The sequence below is a fragment of the Mycena indigotica genome (genome assembly GCF_014461135.1).
Source record: "Mycena indigotica strain 171206Taipei chromosome Unknown Mind.scaff0005, whole genome shotgun sequence".
Classification (NCBI taxonomy): Eukaryota; Fungi; Basidiomycota; class Agaricomycetes; order Agaricales; family Mycenaceae; genus Mycena; species Mycena indigotica.
Window position 1 is genome coordinate 1404732 of NW_023503004.1, and position 17533 is coordinate 1422264.

At 53.8% G+C, this 17533-nt stretch overlaps 4 protein-coding genes across 4 annotated transcripts; 3 read left to right on the plus strand and 1 right to left on the minus strand.

The window, feature by feature from the left end:
• Positions 1-3944: 3944 nt before the first annotated feature.
• Positions 3945-4692, plus strand: MIND_00575700 (TBC-domain-containing protein; the record flags this gene model as incomplete). The annotated part of the gene is made up of 4 exons (XM_037362519.1): positions 3945-4082; positions 4138-4243; positions 4298-4524; positions 4579-4692. 4 exons carry the CDS (start codon positions 3945-3947, stop codon positions 4690-4692), a joined length of 585 nt encoding a protein of 194 aa, XP_037220440.1.
• A 99-nt stretch (positions 4693-4791) lies between these two features.
• MIND_00575800 (GTPase activating rab protein) lies at positions 4792-6321 on the plus strand (the record flags this gene model as incomplete). Its single annotated transcript, XM_037362520.1, has 3 exons — positions 4792-5176; positions 5222-5842; positions 5915-6321. 3 exons carry the CDS (start codon positions 4792-4794, stop codon positions 6319-6321), a joined length of 1413 nt encoding a protein of 470 aa, XP_037220441.1.
• A 4503-nt stretch (positions 6322-10824) lies between these two features.
• On the minus strand, positions 10825-12938 carry MIND_00575900 (Cytosine-purine permease; the record flags this gene model as incomplete). Its single annotated transcript, XM_037362521.1, has 6 exons — positions 12740-12938; positions 12345-12516; positions 12042-12296; positions 11768-11995; positions 11360-11721; positions 10825-11315 (listed from the first exon to the last, which is right to left on the minus strand). The coding sequence occupies exons 1-6, from the start codon at positions 12840-12842 to the stop codon at positions 10825-10827; spliced, it is 1611 nt and encodes a 536-aa protein (XP_037220442.1). The 5' UTR covers positions 12843-12938.
• An 884-nt stretch (positions 12939-13822) lies between these two features.
• On the plus strand, positions 13823-16049 carry MIND_00576000 (Protein-S-isoprenylcysteine O-methyltransferase; the record flags this gene model as incomplete). The annotated part of the gene is made up of 6 exons (XM_037362522.1): positions 13823-13984; positions 14069-14593; positions 14772-14978; positions 15030-15178; positions 15235-15995; positions 16039-16049. The coding sequence occupies 6 exons, from the start codon at positions 13823-13825 to the stop codon at positions 16047-16049; spliced, it is 1815 nt and encodes a 604-aa protein (XP_037220443.1).
• Between the last annotated feature and the right edge of the window lie 1484 nt (positions 16050-17533).

Sequence of the window (17533 nt, forward strand, 5' to 3'; positions counted from 1 at the left end):
TGGGGCCGGTAAGTCGACTCGTTCAATCCAGGGAGTTAAGACTCACATTTCTTCAATTGCCATTCTTGCGACGAACGACTATCCGCCCAAGGTCCCGCGATCGCCCAAAGTCCCGATCGACATTCTCGAATCGTCAACGCTGACGGTGTCGTTGTCGAAGGCGACTAATGGAGCGATATGGTCGCTCTCTGAAGCGTGTCAGGAAACAAGTCGCAGTAAGAGAACGACTCACACAGCCCAGTTATCTGAATATGTGCAGTTCTTCTGAGAAGACAGCGGACGCGGATTTCTGGACCAACGGATAGCTAAACAACTGGGTAAGATATTTGCATAGTTGCTTTAACCAGCCGACTGACGCGAATGTGGAGTTTCTGTGGAAGCGGCGCTGCCGAATTGAAGCGCGATCGCAACTTGGTACTTGGGTACGGTCTGTGTTTGTCCTGTTTGTCCAAACGGAGACTTACATGTTTCAGTTTCGCAGGGCTGACTCGGAAGATTGAAGGTCGTTATATCTGGACTTGTATTAGCGCGCTCACCGTTGCAGCTCAAGCTATTGACGACGAGGTAAATGACCAGGTCAAAGTATATGGATTACCAACTTACTGGCCTTCAGTTTCGCTTGAGCAGCGAAAGTCAGCGTGAACACTAACAACGAGCCACACTTGTAGATTTGTTTCCGAGGTCTTCGGCGGCGACAAATGAAGCTATTCGATAACGAGGTAAGTCAGAATTGGAAGTAGATGAATTGCTAACTCACTTACCTTTACTTGCGGGATCAGAGTTCAACGCTAGTCAAGCGCATACACCTTGATATTCTGGCAAACGTGCCGCGTCACTAAGAACAAGGTAAGCCCGATGAATTGAAGGACAACAAACTTACTTGGCTTTAGTGTTGCTTCCGGGCTCGACGTGGAACAGTATTCGCGCTCGACTACAACAAGGTAAGCAGGATGAATAATCAAAGTTAAGAATGACTTATCTTCAGTCAGCTAGAATGGCGGGCATGTTCAGCAGGACAGTATAGTAGAATATATGTCAGTACCCTGCTGTATTAAGTAGAAGAAACAACAAGATATTTGCTCACCTTTTGCGCGTGCCGTCACATACTCGTGACTCGTACCTCTTCCTCTTGTCCTTCATCCCGATTACTTGCGGTGACGGCCTCTTCAACGACCATAGCCTTCCACAAACGGGCATACCCGCCTCAAATTTCGGGACAGCGGGATGTAAGAGAGAAACGGCAATAGGGCAGCGGCGGATCGTGATGAGTCCGGCGACTCCGGCCCAGCACGCCCGTCATCCCTAGCGATCACACTACCACCAGGCTACACTTAACGCTCGACAGCGACTTGGCAACACCTACCACACGCTCTCCGGCCCAAACGGCAGCATTTCGCCGCCACCAGAACTTGTGCCGGCGCCTATCCGGCTTCCCCTTCCCCTCTGGCAACTCACGACAGACTACTGACTACGCCCTGGGCCGGCACGCTGTCCGAATCGTTGCACTGCCCCGGTCCGCCCGGTTTCTTCCAAACGGCTGGGGTCGGCACGCCTTTCGCGGCAGCAACTTGGGAGTGGCCGCCCAGACAACGTTGACGCGTTAGCCCCGACCCACGCCCCCGCTTTCCCCTCGTCTCTGACAATGGCCCGGCTGTGTCGACTGCCAACGCCAGCGACGACGACAAACCCACCGAATCAACCCTGCAAAGCCATCTTGGTCAGCAGGCCGGGCAGCAACGGGCAAATGCCAGTGGCTTACGGGGGGAGGCAGCGCAAACGCGGTTCCTCGGTGTTGAAGGCGACGGGCAGCGATTTGGTGTCGGTGAAGAGAACGGGCATCGGGCAGAGCGGTTGAGGGCTGGAACGAGGTCAATGGGACAAACGACGTTTTGTGTGAAACTGACTATTTCTACAGCAAACGCTGCAGAAAATCTCAGTCCGCGCAATGCCCAAACCGAGACCAGACTCAATAGGTCTGCAACGAGGTCAGTGGGCCCAACGCCGTGGTCAACGCGAAACTGACTATTTCTCGGTGTGCGCAACTCAGAAACTGAGTTTAGTAGGAGAACGCGATGAGGAGGAGTTGTTTGGGGTTTGAAGCAGGTGGGGAACAATGCAGGGTCGGGAGGCGGCTTTGGAACGAGGTAAGCAGGAAAGCTTAATCGACGACGGCGACTCACCTTTAGTGAATCGCGAGCGACGGGCTCGTCTTCGTCGCCAACAACAACAACCGGTTCCATGCAGTCAACAACCACGACACCCTCGTAATCGCATCCAACGACCGGCCCACCTCCGACCTGTAAATCCGCACGCAACGGTATCAGGTTCAACGAGCCAAAATCAGCAACAGCAAGCTCAATCAACAACGAAACTTGCGCTTCAATATCGCGAGCCCGCCTCCTTCGACAACGTCAAAGAGAATCCGTCGCAAGGCCAGGCAGCACTTTTGTTGGCCACTGCAGCTACAACAAGCACGAGTCAGCAGCAAGGTAATCAATCAGCAACTTCAACGCACCTCAGTCAATCGTCTCGCAAGAAGGCATCTGCAAGAATGTGAGTATGGAACGACTTGTCAAGCCCGAGACTGACTAGCACCAGGCTATGAGCCAATATGGACATTTGCGAGCGGCAATTGGCGCGGTTGTTGCGGGACTTGAGTGGTGGTCGTTTCAGGTGAGTCGCTGCAGGACATTTTGATAGGGAGGGTATTGCTCGCTCGAGTCAACGCAACAACAAGGTAAGCACGGACAACAGCAGATGACACTTACTTGCCTTCATGACCGGATGAGCTCTGGAACAAGGTAAGCCTGATAAAGTCAAAGTCGAGGAATGTAGCGCTGACTTACGTGAAGTAGACCGCAAACGCGCAAGTCCGAGAGACGATGCGCGTAAGCTATTGGGTAAGCAGGGTGATGCAGTGGAGCAGACGGAGGTGAACGACGAGGAAGGCAGAAGAAGTAGGAGATAGGAAAATAGAGATTTAGTCGCGAAGTAAATATAACGTTGGGGAACAACGAAGTGGGGAGAGCACTGTGAACGGAGAACCGCCTGAATTTCATGTGAAGGCGAAAAAAGGACATGAAATGTTCAATTTTTACCATGAAATTGAAAATATTATTTTCTTGAGTAGATTCCAAAAATATGGGTGCATGAATTTCATTTGAACTTTGGGTGGAATGGTTAATTTTTCCCCTGAAATTCATACTGGTTTGGGTTGAATTTCACTTTTTCGTGACTACCTGAAATTCATGTGGTATTCTTTCCATAGTGGAGTTGAGAATGAAGTCAAAGTGAAGGGTGTGGGTGGGAAGTAAGGAGAGTTTGCGCGTAATTTGATGTCGACCAGCTTGCTTTTACAGGTCACTCGACCGCGGAAGAGACCACGAGCGTGTTGAAGGCTAATTAGAAGGCGGGACCTGGACACTTGTCAGGTTGTCTCAACAGCAGCCACACTGGACATGGAGCCGTGCTGGAGAGCAAGTTGCGGCGTTCGGCGCCAGCAATTTCGGCCCATGCACGTGCTCAGACGGGCCAGCGCGGAACACATAGGCATTCAGGGCAACTGGGCGTCGCGAGCAGCGTGGCGTGGCATGTGCTGAAGGCCCAAAGCTTCAAGTATTTCGGCAATAGTACCTGCTGGATATATTCTTAAGGACTAGAAATTGTTTGGCAAGTAGATTAACCTGTGTAGTATGCAAATCGTCAATAATATGTCCAGAACTGAAGATACTAGATGATTTTATTGTGGTCGTGTGACTATCCGAGTCTTGCTGTCATCACACTGCCATACTCCCGACTTGGACCAACGTGGCGCTCACTTGGAGCGTGCAGCATGGCAAACGGGATCGTGTTGAAGAAGTTGAGGCAGGACAGCTTGCTGAGGGTGCCGTCAGTGGGCGGTGTGCATAGGCCGGTGAGGTCACCTTTTGCTTCACGAGACCACTATGCTCAGACTGCCCGCCCGCCAGTGTCCCTCGGGCATGTCCGGGGAGGCTCGAACACCATCTCCCAACTCGTTCGGCGCGTCTCGGCGCTTGTCGGCGGGCCGCATCGGCCGGTTGGCGGCGTTGTGGGCAAGACCGGTGAGCGCTGGGCTCAATTCGTGCCCGTTCTGGCTGAGAGTTCAACCACAGGTAGCGCCATTGTGGTGTTCCCCCTCCTGAAGATTGCAAGGCCAGCAGCCCAGCGGCTGCGGCTGCAGACGCCCGCGGCTGGTTGTCTCTCGGCGCGCATGTCAGCACAAGTGCGTGTTTCTGCTGTCTCTGGCTTCTTTTCTGCTAAATCCTTGCTCTTCCAGTCAATGCAACCCGCCATCTGCACAACCTTTCCAAGGCGCGTGTTGAGCTTGAACAAGGGCGGGAAGCGCTGAAGGAGAAGGAGGCTGCGAGGAGGGAACGGGCGGAGGCCCTAGTGAACGAGCTTCAGATCGTGTCAGAGAGGGAAGTTGCGAGAAGGGTCATCCAATCTGTGTTCACAGATGATGACGAGGAGAAGCACCATGTAAAAAGGCAGCAGAGCTTCTTGGTGTGCAAGTCTTGCTCTTCACTCTGTCTTTACTCTGATCACGAATTTGTTCAGTTTTTGAAAGACTCGCTGACGGAGGCTCTTGAAGATGATGTATTTCTTCCTCGAAGTCTACCCAAGGAAGAACCCGCGACGCCGACCCCCATTGTAAACAATACCAGTGCTTAGACCTCCCCTTCTGTCGAGTTCCCGACTAGCGACGATCCAACAACAACTAGCGACAACTCCAATCATACAACTGTTAGGCCCCGTCCCGACAGACCTTCTATGGGCGAATGGGTTGGCACGTGGTGGACCAAAAGTCGTCCGCGGTCCGTCTCAAAGCCCGCCATCCCCCCTCCCCTCGAATCCCCTCCGAAAAGCAACTCATCTGTCGAAACAGACGATTCTACTGTTGGTGCTACTGCCGTTCCACGAGCGCCTACCGCAAACCCTATCAACGGCAACCGCAGAAGGACAGTGCGAAGCGTATTTGGCACATTGAGCTTGTCGATGGGGAGTTCAAGCCGACAAAGTGTTGTATTATCCGACAATGCTTCTATTCATTCCACGGCTTTAGGTGCCAACCCGCCCGCCTCAATGGTGTCACCTCCCTTTTCGCCTGTAATCGCGGCTGCTCCACATTTAACGACAATACTCGATAGTTCAGATGGTACCTCGACAACCGGGGTATCTACGGCATAGACAAGAGAGTCAGATGCTCCTTCTACTCCACTCATTCAAGGCTCCGCAATAAGAGCTGTTGTAAACGCCACTCGTGTCATGACAGCGGAACCATCAAGCAATCTTGTTGACGGCGGACAAGACACAGAGCCGCTCATTGCGAGACTGGCGCTGGAGCTAGTCAGAAATGCTCGTGATGAGGGTCTCGTTTGGCGGGATCCCACAAAGGAACGGCGGGATCGGGAACGACGGGCTGCTACAGAAGTGGATACCTCTGCTGATGGCCCGATCGCAGTTCTCAGTCCACCGCTGACTTCACCTGCAGAGGCAATTCAGTCGGGCGCTGGGCAGTGCGGGAATTGCGAGCCAGGCGGGGTTTCGGGGCAAGACAAGCGGGAGTGGCAAATGGCGGCTGCAATTATGGCCAACGCAGCTAATCCTGCCCCGCTCTTTGCTGGTCTTATGTCTGCCCAAACCCAATCGGCTACTTCTGCGGCAACGGAACAGGCTCCAGAAGGGCACCTTCAGTACCGCTCGAATCAATCATCCCGCAAATGGCAAAACCACCCACACAATATTTTTCCCGGACATACACTCCGCTTACAGCACGCGATTTTCGCTTCTCGATCCCAATTCCGTCTGCTGCTGCTGCACGGTCTGCGCCTACTGCGAACGGGTGGAAGAGCCGTTGACAGATCGATATGGTTTCGTCTATGACATTGCACAGTACGATGTCCTTTTGCTCATACGAGCGAAAGAGTGTGGCTGTGCGCACCAGCTTGCTTCACGGGGGTCAAGATTGCAGACCGTGTTGAGGACGACGATGACGAGATGGAGGACGGGCGGGGCATTGAGATAGTGAGGACGGAATGCGATTGTGGCGGGGAGGACAACGGCTCGTTGAACAGCAACTCGCCGGACAACATGAGTGTCAAATCCAAGACTTCGGCAAAGTCAAAACGACTTTCGATCGTTTCGGCAACGGCAACAACACCCGTGCCGCAACCGAGCTTTGCGATATTAGCTGTAACGGCAGATTCTCCGCGCCATCCATGTGCAGCTACTGTCCGTCGATTGCTTGATGCACTCACAACATTGCATGACGAGCGGCAAACGTTACAAAGACGGGAGTAGGATGTGTTTGTCAAACAGTGTGGCCGGGCATGGGCAACGGCACAGTAGTCAAAGCCGCTGCAACAATTCTTGGACTGGGTACCTCTGACGAGGCGGATGAGCTTGCTCAGACTGAAGGTCTGATCGGATTTGCACAACTGGCCAACCGCGACTCGCCGACTTGTCTCCCAATCCAGAAGTCAACGCGCACGGCTCATCTTGCTTGTGCAGTTCAACAAGGTGCACACCGCAGCGACCGCGCACGCACTCGCCGCAGAGTTTCTGCGTGACCACGGTGTGTGGATGCTGCGGGTGCATTTTGAGGGCAGGGACATCAGGAACGACTACTCGGAGACGATAATTGATAAGTCGGAGCTATCGGAGGATGGCGACTATAGCGACGAGTGCCCGAAAACGGGCGAGGAAATTGAAAGGTTTATCAGCGACGAGGTCGTGAGGCTGGGAAGCAGATCTATCCTCGCTGGACCTAGTTGCGTCTCAATCCCCGTAGATCCAGTCCAACACCAACATGTACTAGTCGCGCACAACGGATCTAGAAATGTGAATGTCACCTGCAGCAGTAGAACCATTGTACTCCAAGCAGATCCACCTCAATTTTGGCCAGCAACAATCTGTGTGTTAAAATAGATAGTGCTCGTTGACAATCCTGAATATGAATATGAGAATCTTCCTTTGATTTGTTTTAGGTTAGTCTTTACAGTATGTACTAGTCAATATGTGGGTGATTATATAGTGGTATATCACGCTTTTATAGAATCCTAATCAGAATCCCAATCAATGATAGTCTCAGAATCTGATCACAATATTCCAGGCTGGAACATGTGATATATTCCAGGCCGGAATACAGAATGAAAACATGAGGCATATTGAGAATATTCCACGGATCTGCCCAACATTTTCCGGGCTGTCATATACATGGCAGATGGTGAGAAAATTGAGAATATTCCACGGATATTCCTGTCATATTCCAGCCTAGAAAATGGAATGAATACACCCTGTAATATTCAGAATATTCTCAACATATTCCAGGGCGGAATATGCTCCATTGCCCGCAGTGTAAGCCCACCAACTGCAAGGTGTACCCCATCTCGCCCCTCGAGCAACGCGAGCTCGACGCGTTCATCGAGGAAGGGCTTTCGACGGGCCGGATTCGCCCCTCTAAGTCTCCGATGGCGTCTCCGGTCTTCTTCGTCAAGAAGAAGGATGGCGGACTCCGCTTCGTCCAGGACTACCGTGCTCTCAACGCGATGACTGTCAAAAACCGGTACCCCCTTCCGCTGATCAACGACCTCATCAACCGGCTCAAAGGCGCTCGTTACTTCACCAAACTCGATGTCCGCTGGGGGTTCAACAACGTCCGGATCAAGGAAGGTGACGAGTGGAAAGCGGCTTTCCGGACTAACCGAGGCCTGTTCGAGCCCTTGGTGATGTATTTCGGCCTGACAAACTCTCCCGTGACGTTCCAAACGATGATGAATGACATTTTCCAGGACCTCATCCTCTCCAGAGACGTCATGATCTACCTTGACAACATCCTGATCGCCCATTCCGACCTCCGGAAACACCGGCAGATTGTTCAGGAGGTCTTGCGGCGACTCCGAGAGCACAAATTGTACCTCTGAGCGGAGAAGTGTGACTTTGAAAAATCGTCAATCGAGTACCTCGGAGTCATCATCTCCCATAACCATGTCGAAATGGACCCCGTCAAGGTCGCAGGCGTCTCCGCTTGGCCGACTCCGGAAAACAAGAAGGACATTCAGCAGTTCCTTGGGTTCGCTAATTTCTACCGCAGGTTCATTCGGGACTTCTCAACCCTCGCGCGCCCTCTTTTCGTGCTCACCAAGAAGGACCAGCAGTGGACTTGGGGCGACGCGGAGGCCTCCGCGTTCCAAGCGATCAAGGACGCGGTCACCTCGGAACCGGTCCTGGTGATTCCGGACGACGCAGGGCCTTTCCGACTTGAGGCGGACAGCTCTGATTATGCGACGGGGGCGGTTCTTTCACAATCCGCCCCGGACGGGAAGTGGCACCCTGTAGCATTCTATTCCAAAAGCTTAAATGATGTCCAACGCAACTACGAAATCCACGACAAGGAGATGCTCGCGATCATCCGCGCACTCGAGGAGTATAGACACTTCCTCGAGGGCGCCGCGCACCCTGTCGAGATTTGGACTGACCATAAGAATTTGGAGTACTTCAGGAAGACGCAGCACCTCAACCGGAGACAGGCCCGGTGGTCTCTGTACCTCTCCCGGTTCGACTTCACGCTGCACCACAAGCCTGGCCGCGATATGGGTCGGCCTGACGCCCTCTCCCGGAGACCCGACCACGGAGTCGATTCCGACAACTCCGATGTCGTCCTTCTGCGGCCTGAACTCTTCCACGTCCGCGCACTCGAGGGCGTTTCCGTTTCCGGTCCCGGCTCTGAACTCCTCCGTGACATCCGTGATGCCCTCTCCGGTGAGCCTGACCTGGAGGAGCCCGTCGCACTAGCGGCCCGGCAACTTCTTAAGGTTCAAGGTCAAGCTCGAGGCCCCCCGCTCCTCACGTTCTGACGAATGGGCCGTCTCCGGCGGTCTTCTCCATTTCCGAGGAAAGATCGTCGTACCAAAAGACAAGGACCTCCGGAGACGCATCATCGAGCTCTGCCATGACACCCGAGTCGCCGGACACGCAGGTCGTTTCAAGACCCTGGAGTTGGTCTCCCGGAACTACTGGTGGCCTCAGATGTCTCGCCATATCGGCCGGTATGTTGCGACCTGTGACTTGTGCTGTCGCACCAAAGCACTCCGGAGACTGCCCCACTGGAGAGCTGCACCCGACGGAAACGCCCCCAGAGCGTTGGCATACCGTCTCCGTCGACTTCATCGTCGAGCTTCCGGAGGCCCATGGGTACGACGCGATCATGGTCGTCGTCGACACCCTTGGGAAGCGTGCCCACTTCTCGGAGTGTCACACCACGGTCGACGCAGTAGGGGCGGCTCGCCTCTACTACCGGAATGTCTGGCGCCATCACGGGACTCCGGAGAAGTACGTCTCCGACCGCGGCTCGCAGTTCATCGCGGACTTCACCCGAGAACTTTGGCGTCTGATCGGCATCAAGCCCGCCACGTCCACCGCGTACCACCCGCAGACAGACGGTCAGACAGAGCGCGTCAACCAGGAGCTGGAGCAGTACTTGCGGATCTTCACCAACTATCAGCAGGACGACTGGGATGAGCTGATTCCGGCTGCGGAGTTTGCCTACAATAACCACGTTCACTCCTCCATGCAACAAGTCCCGTTCATGACGGACTCCGGCCGGCTCCCACGCATGGGCTTCGAACCCGGAGTCCGCTCCGCCATGGAGTCAGTGAATGAGTTCCGCGACTGGATCGCCACTGGTGTTGCCGAAGCAAAGGCCGCGCTCACAAAGGCCAAAGAGGAGTACAAGCGCTACTACGACCGGAGATGCACTCCGTCTCCGGAGTTTAAGGTTGGCAACCGTGTTTGGCTGGATGCCTCTGACATCAGGACGACTCGCCCCTCGGAAAAGTTCTCCCATCGCCGCCTCAGACCGTTCAAGATAGTCGCGGAGATCAGCAAAGGTGCCTACAAGCCCAACCTCCCTCCGCGCTACTTGAAGCTCCACCCGGTCTTCCCCGTCGTCAAGCTCGAGCTCGCCCAGGACGACCCCTTCGACGGACGCCCCGGCTACGACCAGCCCCCTCCGGACCTCGAGGACGGAGTCCCGGAGTGGGAAGTAGAGGAAATCTTGGACGCAAGGGTGAGGTATAAACGGCTGAACTACTTCGTCAGATGGAAAGGCTACGACGCATCACAAGACCAGTGGGTCCGCTTCGACCGTGTCTTCGCCCCGGAGAAAATTGCGGAGTTCTATCGTAAGTACCCTGGCAAGCCACGACACATCGCCTCCGCGACCTTCGACTCGATTCCGTTCCGGTCTATGCGTCGAGACGCCGCATTCAAAGGGGGGGGTGATGTCAGGGGAACCTCCCTTTCGGCCCGGAGACGCGCCCGATTCCGGTCCGATTCCGGTTCCGACTCTGGTCCGGCCCTCCATCTCGCCCGCACAATCACCGATCCGTCAACGCCCTCCCGACGGTCGCCCTGGGACCTCGCCTGCGACGCCGCCCAAGCCTTCTGTGCCCGACAGCGGCAGCTACGGACAAGCAGTATATAGTCAGCTACCTAGCAGGCGGACCCTCAGAGTTTCTTCTCTTTGGATCCTCCCCTGCTAGGTCAGCTTCATTTGTATTCGCTTACCAATGTTCACGCTTTGGATCCTCCCCTGCTAGGACCTTGATCTCAGGCCTCCGGGGTTGCCCTTACACATATATGATAATCATACTTATTGATATTTAGGATTTAGGGAGGGCAATATTATAATCCTAGTATTCAGAATATATTATATATTTTTTCAAAGATACTTATTTAGGGCCCGCACTAAACACCGCTGTCATCACAATAAAAAATGAATACATGTGTAAGTTATTTGATTCATCATCTCCCAATATACTTCAACTCAAGATATCGTGCTGGAACGAAAACAACCCCCGCAAACGCCGCCGCGAGCTCGAACCCGATGTCCCCGCCGAACGGATTCGCCGCCCCGCCGACGAGCGCGCCGATCTTGCCGATATACCACACCTGCGCCATGCCCATCGCCGTGCCGAGCGCGCCGAAGAGGAACGCAGCGCCGGCGGCGATCCCGACGGGCGTGCGGTCCTGCCGGTTCCACGTGTGCGCGACGTCATACGACGCGTACGCCCCGCGCCGGAAGAGGAAGTGCTCGAGGAGGACGACGGTCACAAAAATCGAGAGCCAGTACCCGAGCACGTTCATGAAGTCCTCGAGCGAGGTCGAGAACGAGTCCGCGCCGGCGATGGCGATCGGAATGTAGATCGCGGTGATGACGACGGGCCAGATGAGGCGCGGGATCTTGGCGAGCCAGACGCCGATGACGGAGATGGACATGCCCATCGAGTAGACGTCTACCCGAAGGTGAGGTCGATACGGAGAAAGAAATGGAGCGTACTGATGATGTTGTTTGCGACCACGCTGAGAACTAGTAATACCATGCAGAACTTGCCAAACTTGCCCACGACGGGGACGAGTACTGCCCCGAGTAGGCCACCAAGCTCATTGTTAGTGTAAGCCGTCGCCCAGACGTCGTTTGACGGCGCTTTTCCCGTTGCAACACAGGCGATTGCCGCCCCGAGCCATTCTAGAAGGACTAGAGGGAAGATGAGGCCGGCGTATGTCCATGCGAAGGTCTTCCAGGCCGGTGTCTCGGCGGGCTGGTAGACGTTGTAGTCGCTGGCCAGGGAGACCCACCCGATACAGAACCCGAATATGACACCCATGAAGGACAGCACGTTGGAGGCCTCGGCCTGGCCGCTGCAAACAATCAACTCGTGAGCGCGAAGACAGCAGAATGACGCACGTTCCCATGGGCACGTTCACGAGGTACTTCGCGGAGCATCCCAGGACGATGAAGAAGGTGATGGCGGTGGGTATCCAGGACCACTTTTCGTAGATGTGGACGTATTTATAGCCGAGCATGCCGAGCGCGAGGGTAATTATAGCGATGATGACTACGCCCGCAGCGTCAGAGATCGTCTCATCGGCAACGACACGCAGCGTCTGCGCGCCAGCGATGGAGTTTATGGCACTATAAATCAATCAGTGGGAGAACAGCATTTAGCACAGAAAAGCACCTCCAGCCAACACAGGCAATGCAGTTCAGCAATGCGACAATTTTAGCACCGTGCCAGCCCCACGAGTACCGCGCTGAGGTCATCTGGCGAAGGCCGAGTTTCGGGCCGAAAGTGGCCATGTACGCGGGGAGGATGGCGGTAAAGACATTAGTGAAGAAGATGGCGAGCATGCTGTCGCCGAGTCCGAGGAAGAATATCGCGGGGCCCAGGACTCCGATGCCGAATGTTGACAACACGGTATTTGCCGCTATCCATCTGGGAGCAATTCAGAATATTGAAATGCAAAAAGTTGGTGCAACACACATAAAGAAATTCGCACTCGGGCCGCCAAACCGCTGATCTTCCGGCACCCGTTGTATTCCGCGGGCCTCGATGCCGACTTTGCGCTCAAGCGTGGCGCTGAGCGCAAGGGTGCGGCCCCAGAAGGAAGTCGGGTCAACGGAGGTGGGTGAGGCGTCGAGTGTGTTGAGGTTGTCTGTGTGGACGCGTGAGAATGGAAACGGAGAGTGGTGGGAAATAGAGTGGGCATAAATGGTTAGTCTCCGCAATCTCCGTTTTACGTAGCGCGACAAAAGGCAAAGGGCAGGAACGGTGGCTCCCTAGACCGAGGCTAGTCTGGATGGACCAAACCAGGGACTGTGGACTCCACAGCGCCAAAGCCAACAGAATGCGAGAGAAGGGGGGGAAGGACAACTCACCTATCCTCTCATCGACGCCCTCGACCTCCTGCACACCCGCCTGCTTCTCCAAGTCGGGGCTGGCGCTGTCTTGCCCGCTCTTTCCGCTCTTGATGGACGACATCTTCTCCGTTGCTCGTAAACACGCCGCAGGTAGGACGGGGGAGGGGGGGTAAGGGTGGACGAACGGCACACGACGCGGCCTAGCTCGCAGCGGTTTGGTTTATATTCCGGGCAAAGAGACACAAGCGCGGGGCCGTGATGGATGGGGCCACGCTGTGCGATAAGTGGGCCCATGCGTCGCATGGAGCGAGCGATCCAAGATTAGCATGACAGGCCATGGGGTGGGCTTCCGCTGCTTCGCGAAGAAGAAGCACCGGGGCCATGGTAAGTCGCGACGGGACAAGCGTGTCATTGCGATGGCCAGGGCAAACATCGTGAGGTCCCAGCCAGGGAGGAAAGTGAGCTGGCTGTGAAGAAAGTCGATGACGTGGCGGTCGGGAGATAACGAGCAAAAAAAAAAGTGTGGGAATCGGCCGCTTCGGAGGTATCGGGTCGATTGCTCCGCCCTGATAACTGATCTGATCCGGGATGGGCAGCAAGTCGGCACCGAAAATATCTCTGCTTAGCAGCGGCGAACAGGTATGCGACAGGCATGCGGACGCCCACAACGGCGTCGGCCAACACATTCTGCTCCACGACGTGGGCATGAAAGATGTGTCTGCGAAGGTTCAGTCGCAGCGCCATCGCAACTGCCTTGTTGTCGAGATGGTAGGTGGGTGTGTATTTTTGAAGCGCTCACTAGTTGTTCGCTTCGCGCAAATCATCCAATGTGATCGTTGGCGTTTGAAAGCTTCGGATTTAGCCAAGGATTTAGCTCAGGGTGTTTCAAGCGTCCTAACTCCGAGTTTCATGATGGTGACATTCACCACCCTCCACCGGCACTGAGGCTCTAGATGCAGTACTACTTTGACGATTTGAATAGAAGACAGGCAAACTTGAGGTCTAGCAAGATTCCAAGTTGTTGACAAATTGATGGAGGGAATGCTGACGTCATATCCATTTGATGCTGACACGTCAACCCACTTCTCTCGCCAAACGTCCATGAGCTCGACGTCGGGGCTCAAGATCCCGCTGCTCCTGGCCGTCGCGGCTGGCGCACACGTCACAATGACGCCGCCCAACCCTCCCCCCGCCGAGAAGGACCGGCTGCCCCCGAGCGGGCTTGAGCATGCTGCGCCGCGGCTGTTCCCGCTGCTCCTCAAGGTCGGTCGAGTTGGGCATCTGTGCGTCCATGTACTGCCTCAATCTACTTTGCCAAGTAAATAGCCGGACTCAACGAAACTTCAGGGCTTCTTCTGGACCTGCGGGATAGCGGAGATTGCTCTGCTCGCGGCCGAGCACTTATCCGGCTCTCTATTGTCTGCCGACACAGCAACACAGATACTCCGACGTCTCGACCCTCTAAATGCTTCCGGTAAGCTCTCACTCACCACGCCCTTCCTCATTGGCGCGGCATTCAACCTCCTCGGCTCTGCGCTTCGCCTCCACTGCTACGCCCGATTGCGGCACTTTTTCACCTTCGAGCTGGCGCTGCATCCCGAACAGCATCTTGTAACCAACGGTGTCTACGGGCTGGTGCGCCACCCAAGCTATACTGGCGCGCTCCTATCTGGCGTCGGCGTTGCCCTCTGCACGCTCACGCCCGGTTCATGGGCGGTGGAGTGCCTGTTGGGCCCGAAGCGAGGGGCACTGAGTACTCTTTGGATCTCTGGAATCGGGCTCGCGTGTGTCGGGCTGCGCTCGCGGATGAAGAAGGAGGACCAGATGCTAAAAGATCGATTCGAGAAGGAATGGGATGACTGGGCGCGGAAGGTGCCTTATTGGATAGTCCCCTGCCTTTATTGACGGCCCAGGCTCCCCGAGGCCTTGCTGTACATCGGGAAACTTGAATTTTCAGGTTTCTGAGATTCAAGTTTCGCAAAAAAAAACTCTCGTTCAAGCCAAGCTGATGGCCCTGGAAAGAATTTCATCCGATCAATTCCTAGACTAGAATCGGGTCATGTGCACATTCTCTCCTTTCCTTTTAACCACCACTTCCTCCAAGTCGATGGATTCAGAAGGACGAACACGCTCCACAAGCCCACCGCCACGCCCCTTCAAACGCTCCAGGGACGGCCCCGGGCCGCAACGTCATCCAACACTCTATCTAGATGCGGCTGATCTTTGCGTCATCCGGGTCAAGCAAACACTATTCAAGGTGCTTACAAGTACTAGTCGTTCCTTTTGGGTTGATGTTGACGCCGAGTAGATTCATCGCAGCTTCCTACTAAACATGCAGGCGGTTCCAGAGTTCTCTGTCCTCTTCGAACGCCAGGGCACAACTGACGACGATCCTGTCGACCTTCTAGACGATGCGCCGGAAGACTTTGCGGCTTTGCTGAAATTTGTTTGTCGTGGGTACGCCAAACTTTGAGCCATTTTCCTTCCTCCTTACCCCGGTGCTTCGCTTTCAGTCCCCACCCTCAGTATACCACCCCGCCATTCTCCGAACTAAGCGATGTGTTTGGCATCGGCCGACTTGCAATCAAGTACGACATGCCCGACTGGAAAACCTGGGTGTCCACCGCCATCTATGTCTTCGCTTGTAATCACAAGGATGAACTCACCTCCAGCAACTTCGTCACGTCTTTCGACATCGCACATGGTATCAAGAGCGAACACGTCCAGGGCGCAATTGTCGAGGCATGGCTGCCTCGCCTATCTTCTGGGAATCTTCCCATCGGTCCGGCTCTGAAGGCAGCCGCAAAGCATAACAACCGGCCATTCCTGGCCGCGCTGTACGAAAACGAGCTCAAAAAGTTGTCCGCTGCGCCGCTCGACCAGTGGAGTCTGAGTGGCATGGACAACGTTCATCAGAAACGCATCTTGGCGGGATACTATTCACTCAGCACCAGGTGGACAGCCTTCTCTGCAATGCCGCTCACCGGCAGCCTGCCCATCGCGAAGGCCGCTTGCAGACCGCCGGAGCCTGGACAGCACAGCGCAACATGCCTCTCGAGCTTCACCGCGGCCTGGAACGAGGCGCTTGGAACCGCGGTAGAGGCGTATCCACGGGTGCACCAAATGCGCGAACGTGTCGCGCAACTCCAGAGGACGCTGGAGGAGACGTCCAAGAGCCAGTCGCGGCGCGGCATCTGTCGGTACTCCAAAACGGAGAACGATGCGCTGAGCAAGGAATGTGAAAAGCTGACAAGTTATGAGCGCTATTTCTTTGGTGAGTTTCGAGATGTATGCCTGAAAGATGCTGAGTGCTCTAGCCATGCGTTAAATCTTGCAACTTCTTCCGGACCAATTCCGGACTGTCGAGATTAGCGTTTTCGAGATTTTTGCTATAATGCTCTTAAACAGTGCTGGCCATGAATAAATACCTTTTGAATAAACATTGACTATATATTCTGAATGTTATGGATATAATATGATATCAGTATAGACCTCGAATATTGATATACCTGAATATAATATAACTAGACAGGGCTTCCCAGCTTTGAACTTGAATGTTGCTTAAATAACATGAATTTCTAAATTAAGAACATTGCCGCTGACCATAGAATGGCACACAGATGCTCCATAGCCTTCTTAAATATCTCTTGTTGAGTGCAACCAAAGTCCACTAACATTTGTGATTATTTATCAATTTGTGGGCAATTTGAGAATATTTACTTGTAAAGAACCTTAAGCAAGGGGGGTTCAAGTCTCGAATCATGGATATAGGGCCGGAAAGTTTTTTTCCCGACCCCTGGGGGACCCCCCCCCTCCCCCCTCCTGCCATATCGGATAATATGTTCCTACGATTCGCATCATGTGACCACTGATGTGATCAAAAAGTGGGATAGAAAATTCAATCTTTGTGAAACGTTTTTTTGTAAAATTTTTTATATATGTGTATGTGTATATGTGTATGTATGTACCTGAAACCTTCAAACTGTAAGGGCAACCCGCAGCAGCAGCCACGGAGGTTGCAGGCAAGGTCCCAGGGCCACTGTCGGGAGGGCGTTGACGGATCAGCGATTGTGCAGGCGAGATGGAGGGCTCGACCGGAGTCGGAACCGGAATCGGACCGGAATCGGACACGTCTCCGAGGGGCCGAAAGGGGGCTTTCCCTGATACAAACACACATGGTAGGCCATATCAACTCTTCAATATGTTCACCTCTCATCAATTACCTGTCTATGGACCTATGACAGAGTGGGCTATCCAAGCTCATGGGCCTGAAAGTATATAGATATAAGTATGAGAGTTGTGAACTATAGAAATTGGAGTGTATGCACTATATTTTTAACCCATATAAGGCTAAATCTTTTATATACAAAAAGTTTTTTTACCCCCCTGGGACCCCCCGCCCCCCCTCCCCCTGCCCCATGTGCCTGATAAGGATCTTGAACCCCCTTGACCTTAAGAACAACTAGTAAGTTGTTCACAGTACTGGGTGCAAGGCATGACTTACAGCTCTGCATTTCAATTAGGATTGGTCACATTTTACAGCTTTTCTTACCAATTTAGGACTTTAACAGCAGTGACCCCAAAAATGGAAGTGTGGAGCAAATCAAGTATCAAAAGCTAATGCCAAAATATATAAGAGTAATAATATATTATGATGGGGGATAAGGTAAAGTCTGAACTTTAAAATTGTTTCCTATACTATTTAATAGCAACACTACTGTACTTACTATTTCAATCAATTTAGCATGTTGCAATTATACCCAAATTTTGGAAACCCGGAAATGTTTTTTTTCCCATTTTTTTAAGGATTTT